This window comes from Daphnia pulicaria, chromosome 9 (assembly GCF_021234035.1).
Source record: "Daphnia pulicaria isolate SC F1-1A chromosome 9, SC_F0-13Bv2, whole genome shotgun sequence".
NCBI lineage: Eukaryota > Metazoa > Arthropoda > Branchiopoda > Diplostraca > Daphniidae > Daphnia > Daphnia pulicaria.
The window spans coordinates 1,536,658-1,547,035 of record NC_060921.1 but is presented as its reverse complement, the minus strand read 5'-3'; the positions used below and the strand labels follow the sequence as shown (position 1 = coordinate 1,547,035).

Genomic DNA, 10,378 nt, shown 5'->3' with positions numbered 1-10,378 from the left:
TACTGCATGAGAGAGTTGATGGCCGTTATATATTTGACCGTGTCTTATATAGACCCTCATAGGTCATCTATCCCCCCCCCCCCTCATCCACCCCACTTGTCATATCTTTCACGATGCATCACCTACCGCCACCACCACCACCACCACGGCACCACATACCGATGCATAGATAACACATGTATTTAACGAGGGACCCGAAGAAAAGAAAAAAGCCGAGACTGTGTGCAGTTTTATCTTTGTGGTGAGATCAATAGAAAGCGCCCTCGGGCGATTTGCTTTTTCTTTTTCAACAAAAAGAAAAACATTTTTTGAGGAGGAAAATTTTTAAATTTTATTTTTTTTCAAAATTGGCGCGCTTTTTTTTTTGTCAACCTTGATGGATCGATTCCGGCGTGTGTAATTACGCAATCGGACCAGCCGCAACACAAGTTGTTGTTGGACTATTATAGACGCATAATCTATTTTTTTGTCCTCCTCGGTTATGTCACGGGCGCAATCGAAAACTGGCCCTCGAAACATATCCAACATTTGCATTTCATTTGCATAATAATATTATTGGAATAGTTGGCGCGAAAAAGAAAAACAAGTTTTCACTCGGATGGAAAAACAAACGCCGACGGCCGGGGGGGGGGGGGTTCTATATCGATCAAACGGTCACGAATGTCAACTCTTTTTTTTATTTATTTATTTTTCCATATTTCTTTTTATTTCAAAATAAAATCACAACATGTCATCACACACATTCATATTGATCCATATAATATCGATCGGATTTTTTAAAAAACAATTTTGATTTTGATTTTATTCATCCCAATCAAAAAATCAAAAAAGTTTAGCGGGTTGACCAATCACGAAATTATTTATTTTCTTTGGCGGTATGTACGTTTCTACGTGTAATAATGAAATAAAAAATAAAAAACATAGAAAAAGTGTTTCGGCAATTCATCACGCTAGGGCGCAGCAGTTGGAAAGGGGCGTGGCTCTTTTGATTTAGCCTCCTCCCACTATACACTACACACTATACTACACTCTACTACGGGTCTCTCTCGGCTTTTATTTTGTTTTTTTTCTTATCTTTTTCCACCCATCTCTTTGAGACTGAACTGGGTATAGTATAGGACCCAGGACTCTGGTCCGGGGCCACCTCAGACACTCGACGGACGTCTTGAACGGTACACACACACGATCGCTCTCGCGCGCAACTTGAAACATATTCAAATTTTCAAATTTAATTTCTTCGCCAAAGTGTTTCCGTTTTGATTCCGTGCCGTGCGTTATATTTTTAATTCGATTAAGGAACTCTAAAACAAGTGTGTGTGAATTTTGTGGAATTATACATCAATCGGCCAGGTGATTTTGGACAATTTAAAATATAAAGGTAAGAAATCAAAGATTTTTTGGAGATCAATTTTCCCGACCGGTCGTTTGTTTGTTTGTTATTTTTAAATTGTTAACGAGAGAGTTGCAATTCGGCGAAGGAGAGATGTCTTGTTTTGACGGATTGAATAACCTCATTAGCGAATAGATGAGGGTTGCGCTTCCCTGTCGTTGCTCGCAGCGCAGCAGCAGCAGAGGCGCTAATAATCATAATAAATCATTTTTATTTTATTTTTTAAAATCAGCAAAATGTTTGTCGCCATGGTGACGACGACCTCTTCATTATTATAATCAAGCTCTGCGTTTATTTTTGTTTTGGTTATTTTTCGGCGGAAACGTTTTTCTCCCCGTCATTCCCGCGGACTGTGGACGTGATGTAAGGCGGTCCCCGTTATCACCTTGATAATTATATCTGATTATTTATAGTATGAACTCACGAAAGGAAAATTCCCAAATTCAGGTGAAGACATGTCCGGGATGATTTCCCATTGCGTCATAATTCAAAATAGAATTCCGCGTTCGTGTGAAATTGTTTTCTCCAAAAAACTTTTTTCTTGTGGTGGGGGGAGCCGTCGAGTCGCCAGAAAGTCGGAGACGCGATAATGTCACCGTTAAAGTAAACACGTATATAGGGACTAGGGAGGGTGAGTGTCAATATCTAGTGTACACACAATTTATTGAAAGATTTTCAGGCACTCGAGTCGGTTTTTTTCGTCGTCGTCAAACAAATAACCGAAAAACAAAAAATGTCGGCCGAATGTAAAAAAATAAGAAATTTTGTTTTAAAAACATAAAGTTTGGGGTGACGCGCCCTTATTTTTTCCCGGGGTAAAAAAACCCAAAAATCTTAGAACGAAGGTGTCGAAAAAATATTCCGTCTCGACGCTAATCAAATGACGTGTCGATTTTTTGGGGTCCCGGCCAGACTCAAATGGCCACGCCTTATTTCTTTACAAGAAAAATAATTTTTCAATCGAAAATTTGGGTTGTTGTTGTTTCTTTTCCAAAAAAAAGGGGCGGATATATTTATTTGATATACAAAATTTTTAATTTTTTCCATTTATTTTTTATTTTTTAAAAAATAAAATTGTGTAATGTAAAACGCGTTTGGTTGGTTTTCGTCCAGGGCGAAAATATGACGAATGATATTGTGTTTGGTAGGGGTGGGGGAAGTAAAGATTTTGTTTTTCTATTTACATAGAAATAGATATATATATATTGAAATTGTGTTCTCTGTAGCACTGTGTGTTTTCGTCTAGAAATCGAAAATGTTGTTGGTAGTACATATCTTTTGATCTGCTGGAGCTTTACTTTTCCAATTTTCTTTGGCTGTGGCCCGGATGTTTTTCCTCTTCCGCTTTTGATCCATCTCGATATCTATAATCAATCGAAACCTATTGCTGCAGGGGATTTGATACACAATTTCCTTGGAAAAAATTTAAAAGAAGAAACAGGTGGAATACAAGATCCACCAGATATTTCCGGGAGGTATTTATTTATATTGAATTATTCACCAGGGGGGTGAGACAAGACAAAAGGGGGAAGAAATACGTCGGCATGTGTGTGTCGGTGATAAATTTATTCGATTCAACATAAATCTATATACGAGCCTAAAGAATAAAGTAGCATATCTCTTCAATGTAGTAATATTATTATTTCCCTGTGCACTATGCCGCCGCCACCGCCGCTTCTTTTTCCTATCACACCCCGCGCGATTTGAAATTCTAGTCACGAAGCGCGGCCCAGCAGCAGCAGCCGAGGATAGAGAAAAGAATATTATATATAATATCTGAACTGCATGTAATAAAAATGGCCAGCAGCCACACACACTCATGACAGTCCCATTCTGATTCTTCAGACTTGTGCACGTCGTGATAAATGGCGCCTCTTATTGTGTAGAAAGACGCGGTCTTGTGTGGGTGTCGTTATTTGTAATAGTTTTCAACGTGGCCGAGTGATTTTTTGAATTATTTATTTTGACATGTCCGCAGAATGAAACGAGAAAAATTAATTCAAATTTTTTTTATTTTATTTTACAGGAATTTTTGAGTGAATCAAACTGTTTTTTTCTTTCATCACCCCGCTGGCGGCGACGGTTAATATTTCATTGATCGAATCATGGCTGTGAAGTTTAATCAACCGGACGAACTGGAAACTTGAAAATAATAAAAGAAAATTATCTACGGCGGATTTTATTTTTTTTAAACCATTTCCCGACAAGTTCATTTGGTCCGTCCAAAAAAATCCGGTTATCTTTTTTTATTGTCTTAAGACACCAAATTTGTTTAAGAAAAAGTGATTTAAAAAAAAGATAAAAGTGAATTTAAATTTCTTCGCCATGGACACATCAACGACCAGATTCGTCTACTTATTGGTGAGTGCCATTTTTATAAATACAAAAATTTCGTTTGATGTAATTAAGGGCGTAAAAGATGAACAAAATTTGATTCGTCGTAATCGGAAAATTGTTGTTGAACAAAAGGAGATGAACTCCGAAATAGTATTATATAACGGGGCGGGATACACAACACACATCGTATATATATATACATGTCATCTATCTATCTGTCAAAATCTACCGACTACCTTACAAAAACCCAAAAAAATCCAATTCCGTAAAACAAAACTGGGCGGAGACTGATGGAAATTGAAAAATAATTAAAAAAAAGAAAAAATGAAATTTCCCCCCCCCCCCCCCCCCCAAATAAAATTTCGAAAAAGAACCGCCGACAAAATCCCGCTGTGCCGTAATTAATTAATTTTCGTTACGTATAAATATTTCGCTACGCGATTAATAAACACACATAGCCAGGAAAGAGAGAGAAAAGGGGGAATTTAATGGACTAACTTGTAAAAAAGGACGCTATTTTTTTTATTATTACAAACCGGCGAAAAAATAAAATCCCCGCGCTGCTCTTAATGGTTGGTTGTATTATTTTCCCCCTTTTTTTCCGTTTTGTTAAAAGATTTTTTCGCTTCTTAATGGAATTTCCGTGTTGTGTTGGCCGCGGAGATGAAACAACAACAAAATAAAGAAACTGTGGGAGTAGAACATTCGGGTGGGCAATAAAAATCGGAAGGGTTTTCCCCCCTCCTCCTCCGTCCATCCATTCCACCTGAACCCACCACCACCAACGATGAAAATGCTCGGCATCTTTAAATTCATTGAGATCGAAACATCCGATAATTATATATCTTTTAAAAAAAAACAAAAAACAAATGGAGGATGAGGTTAGAAGAAAAAGATTTCTAAATTTCCTCCGTGACGTCATTAACCAAAATCTGCCAACGCTGCACCGCAGACAATGACTCAATTGTTTTGTCGGTTTTGGGCGCGAATAAACAGTGATTAAGGGATGACGTTACACCACTTTGAAATCTCTAAACTTTTTTTCTCAAAGAATTAAAAAAACAAAAAGAGAAAACATGTGGCTACAACACTCGTCTTGTTTGAAAAGTAAGTGCTGCTGACGTTAATATTATTATCGCCTTGACGTGTATTGCATCAAAACTGGTTGTCTTGTTTCATTGTTGATTGATGGCATTCCCAACAGTGGTGAATGTGCACATCGAAAAACAGCTCTGGGTGTTTTCTGTCTCTTTTTTCTTTGCAGCCATTTCCTTGAGGCATTGTTCTTTTCGAACAGGAACCAGAAGTTGCTGGCAGTTGGAAACGCTTTGGGTGTTTGGACACTTGGAGAGAGTGACCGTTGCAATTTGCTTCTGGTCCAGCACCACCACCACCACCACAAAACCGTGGTGGTAATAAAGTGTGCATGCAGGAAAGACATGACTCTTTGGACCGTGACTAATGTCTGTCCCTCGTAATAAAGTTTACAAGGAAAAAGAAGGAGTCTTTTCGTCAGCTGCTGTGCTGTGATTAATTCGAGCCAGAGAGAAAACTGCACACATGTGTGCAGGCAGCGAAGAAAGAAAAAAGGAAGAAGAAGGAACCTTTTTTTTTTATTCTTTCTTGGAAAATATGTCATTACGTATGTGTCGGTATGCACGGACACGTTGGAAGACGGACCCCTTTTTTCTCTTTCAATATACACACACAACGCCCGGGCACAGAGCAAATGGGCGTGTGTGGCTAGGCGACTGTTTAGCACAAAAGGGGGGAAATGACTCACCGTTCGGATGATTCAAAAGGGAAAAATTTATTCATATAGAAAAGGAGTTAGAGCTAGCGACCAAACCCTTTTTATGATTTCTCAACTTTTTTCCAGGAATCTTTTCGTGCTGTGTCCTTGCTAATGAGCAAGAAATGGGACAACAACAACAATCGATAGAGAACAGAAAAGAAACAAAACTTGTATAGATCTTTTTTCCACATCAAGACAGAGTCTCTAACCTATTCCCCCCCATCTCAGACCGGAACGACCTGTCAACACCGTCGCCCCATTGTTTTCTGACGGTTACAACAAAAAAGAAACATTTTTCTTTATTGTTTTTTTTTTTCAATGTAAATTTTTCTACTGGGAGATCGAATGACGTTGGGGGGGCGGGTAGGTGAGTCGGATAAGGCGTCGCTTGGTGATCGGGGGGCACCGGAGACCTGAGTTCGACTCTCCTGGTGAGCATAGTTGCTCCCATACCCGGGCACTACCACTACACATACAATACAGATCTCTTCCTACACAGGGCACTAGCTAGTAAAAATCGTACACAATGATGGTACTTCCATCCCCCTCCTTGGGGCTCCTTCCACACAATACAACACTTACACTGCTCACGCCATCGAACAAAAAACCATAGCAATCTACTATCGCCGGTGCGTAAGGTCATCTAGATTAGAAGACCAGTCTGTGAATAAAGCAGACGGCACCTAAAAATACCAATACCAATACCAATCGAATGACGTTGGAAAAAAAACAAAAACATTTTTTTTGTCTTTAGCTTCTTGACCAGTCTTCTGGGTCCTCCTCCGTTTGTGTGTGCTCTATCTGCGTCTGTCAAAACTTATTCTCTCTTCTCCTGGCCAAGAAGAAGAAGGAAATCTTGTTATCATGTCACGTTGTCGACGTCTAGAGTGTGCAGCACTTGAGAGAGAGAGAAAAGAAGAGAGAGTTCAGGGAATAATATATTGATTACAAAAAGCAGCCAGCCAGCCAGCCATAGGAGAGAGCCTATAGTCGTACGTTTTTGCCGCACTTCAATGTTATATAGTAGATACTACTCGACTTGAACTTTGTCCATTGGCCCAGGATTAGATGTGTTGTAGTACAACTACTACTATTACTACTGGTAGTGATATTATATTTCCTTGTTTTGTTATTGTTGTTGTTGCTGCTGCTGTTCTATTATCCCGTCGGGGTAACAACTTTTTCTTTTGATTCACTTAAAAATAGAAAAATAGGTTTCGGCTCCTTCTTCTCAAAGGAGCCCATTTTCTTAATCCACTGGACACACACACAACAAAAAAGTTTTTTGGTTGTTCTCTCTGCATTGCTGTCATGTCTCTTGATTCCGGCTGTCTGTCTCTCCCCAAGTCTCTAAATGGAATTGACTGTGTCACATTTCGGTATTATTATAATACCGGGGCTCCTCCGTGTGAGGAGGAGGAGGATGATGATGATGTCGTTCTTTTGCCTGGACGCGCCCAGGGGGTGCTACAAAAGCCAAGCGGTTATAGACGCTTGCCTTTGCCCAGCAGTCCGGTTTTTCTTTTCTAATCCGTAGACGATCCATCAGCCGGAGTAGAAGAGAAAACAGGGGCGGCAGAGTGGCCGTCTCGATGATTTATTCATTGCGTTCATCATTTTTAAAAAAATAGAAATAAAAAGCTACTGGCTTGTTTTTATTCCCTGGGCCAACCAGCCCCCCTCGAAAGTTGGCAATCATCAAAGACGTTCGTGAAAGATGGCCTTGTTAATAAATATAAAAAAAAGGAATATCGTCAGAGGGAGAGAGAGAGAATCGTCAGCATCCGGTTTCCGGCTTCTTCCGCCCAGTCATCCAAAATTCCCCCCACCACCACCACCAACCAATCGATCGAAAAGTCTCCCATAACTGGGACTCGGGTAAGATTTTTTGTTGGCCAGGGACAGAGCTGACTAGTGCATTTATTCTTCTCTATGTACTCTCGAATGAGGTTTTGATTATAGATGCCGCTGTATCGGCATCTTGTAATATTTTATTACATCACCACCACCCCACCCCCCTGGTACACCATATAATATCGACTGGAAGAAGAAGAGAAAAACAGCTGATTGGAGGGATCCTACTCCCCCCACCGTCTTGATTCGATTGACGTCGAACAAATTCCACGGGTCTTTTTTATTAGCATTTTCTTCTCCTTTGGGGCTGTGTGCGTTCACTCCCGGGAATAAGTTACACATTCAAAAAACTTGTCATTTGCATCTTTTTTGGGAAAAATTCCGAGTAGTTTTCTTTCTTTAGACTGCCGGGACGTCGATGGTGGATGTAACAATAACATCCTCCCATTGTTGTTTGAAAAAGGGGAAAGAAAGAAGAAGAAGGGAACACACACAACAGAGAAATTGGTTGTACCGATAACAATGGAGCCTGGAAGAAGTGTCCATCAAACTCTGTTGGAGTTTGAAAAAAGACGAAGGGTCTCTAAGGGTGAGATGAGTGAAGGGGTTGTAAACTTAAACAGACACGTACGTTTAGACGTACGCAGTTTTATTTTTTTTAAAACATTTTTGACTGTTTTTACACTTACGACTAGAAAGAACCAGTTTTGAAATTTGATTTAAAAATTTTGTTATTATTTTTATTGTCTTTTTTTCTTATGAGAATGTCGCATCTTCGACAGCTGCTGGTGGTGGGGAACAAATATCGATTAGATCGGTGATAGACATTCGATCCGATTTGATATATATAAAAGAAACAAGACCCCGGTTGTTTGTTGTTGCATTTGCCCAGCAATGAGTATCTATAGAGGAGAGAGAGAGAGCCCCCCTCTGGCTCTGTTTGTCTGATGGGAATCTAGTTTCAAAAAAGAAAAAGAAATGGTTGACTCGCTGGAAAACACATTCCTCTAACGCCTCTAACCGCGCATTTGTTTAATTTTGTAATTTTTCTACTTTATCGGTCAGTTATTACGAAATGGACGTTATTACTATTGTTTTGTTTGTGCAAAGAAGATGAATCATCCACTTTCTTCAACAACCAAACAACATTTTTTATTTTAGAATTTTTAAAAAAGAAAAAAAAGTTTGGAGATGGGAGGCAACTTTGTTCATATACTCCGCCCATCTCAATTGCTGTGTGTCTGCACTTGGAATTTTATTTTTATTTTTTTAAGATTCCAGACACTTTGAAGCTTATCTCTGTTGGCTGGTATATTTTTTCTTTTCTTTCTCCAACACAAAAGATGGACAACTTTTTCTCCTCTTTTATCAAAAAGAGAAGAAACCGCCAGCGCAAAAACGAAAGTCGGACATTGACAAATGACTTTTTTTCTTTTCTTTCTAGCCCACCTCTTTTTTGGCGAAAAAAAATACTATATATATTCTACATTCTTCGGCGCTAAAAGAAGAAGACCACCAAGAAATGAAAAAGGGGGAGATATTTCACCAATGGGAAAAAATCCGTTTCGAGTGTGTGCGTCTTCTCACTCTTTTGTTTGGGAGGAAAGAACATTTTTTTTCTAATCTTTTTCTCTCCCCCTTAGTACATCTTCTAATGGTTTTACTTTTGACCAAATGTCTTTTCTACAAATCGATATTTAGTGTATAGAGGGGGATGGATCTACCTCATTGAAATAAGTGAGATCTACCTGGGAATTGTAGGCCGGAAGAAAAAATTCTCTGCTCCATTTGTACCTCCCCGACACTTAAAAATGTTTTAAATGAAGTAGCCAGCCACGAGTTAATAACATGAAAATCATTCAATTTGAATTTTTCCAAAGTGAAATGAAAACCATTTCTTTTTTTATTGGCAAAGCCAATTGCCCCCCAAAAAATAAAATAAAATAAAATAAAAGAAGGTCAAAAAGGGATTTTCTTTTGTTTGGTTTTGGGTGGGGTCGTTCGCGTGTTGAGACGCCGCAGAGAACACACCGAAACACACAAAAAAAGAAAGAAAAGAGAGACCGAGCGTGATAAATCGTGTACAGAGCCGAGTGACAGCCGCTTGTAAGTGGATTTCTCAGCTGATAAGAAACAAAAAGTAAGAAAAAGATAAGGAAAAACGAAAGTAAAAAGAAGAGAGTCTGTTTTCTAGTAAGATATCTTATAATATATAAGAGGACCTCTTTTGCCACTGGTAAAAGATATACTTGGGATGGATGTAACCCCCCACAACTACCCTAGTGGACACACACAACTGCTTTTATGTCATACGTACAAATTCAGTCAGTCTAGTGTATGTCGTATTTTTCTTTAAAACCGCCCCAGAGTTATTGATTAAGTGTAAAGCAAAAAGGTCGAGCCGGTCCTCAAAATGTAACTGAAAACTATAACCGGCCCAGAGTGAAACAAAGTTCTTTTCAAAAAATAGGGGAGCGTGTCGGATGACCATCAAAAATAATTTTTCTTTTTCTTTTTTCTACCCTGGTCGGTGGTGGTGGTGGGGGGGGGGTGCGACATGTTGTGTTATGTGTCGCCTATTGTTATGTAGGACCGGCCAAAAATGGAATTTTCTTTCTCCCCTCTCGTGTCGCTTCTTTTTTTTCGGTTGTTCACAAATTCGTGTCCGCTTGCCGCCAGCGCGTCTCTACTCGAATTTCTTGCGTCATTCGACACGTTTGGCCGAAAGAATCGATTTCCATCTGTCAATCGATCGGTTCCTTTTTTCTCCTATTTTTCGTTAATTCAAATCATTTCAGACTTTTAAAAAATGACGACATTTCATTTTATTCTCTGTGTGTGTGTGTCGAGCGACGGATTGATCGCAATGCTGACTTTCCCCATCCTCTCTCGAGTATGCGCTCGGTTGTCATGGCGACCAGCTACAATCCATTACCGCTCCCGCCGCAACACGCCCGATACACACACACACACACACACACACAATGTCTAGTTGAGTAGAG

At 39.4% G+C, this 10,378-nt stretch overlaps 1 protein-coding gene across 6 annotated transcripts in view; it reads left to right on the top strand.

Moving 5' to 3' along the window:
• The first annotated feature begins 1,149 nt into the window (after positions 1 to 1,149).
• LOC124312789 (protein madd-4-like) overlaps positions 1,150 to 10,378 on the top strand; it is a 29,779-nt gene continuing 20,550 nt past the window's right edge. For 5 of the 6 annotated variants that reach the window (XM_046777247.1, XM_046777252.1, XM_046777250.1 and 2 more), the window contains exons 1-2: positions 1,150 to 1,378; positions 3,417 to 3,751. In XM_046777247.1, coding sequence (XP_046633203.1) covers positions 3,716 to 3,751 — 36 coding nt within the window. In that variant the 5' untranslated portion in view covers positions 1,150 to 1,378; positions 3,417 to 3,715. Of the gene's footprint in view, positions 1,379 to 3,416; positions 3,752 to 4,709; positions 4,835 to 10,378 lie in introns of those variants that run through there. The other variant, XM_046777248.1, reaches the window with a different exon arrangement.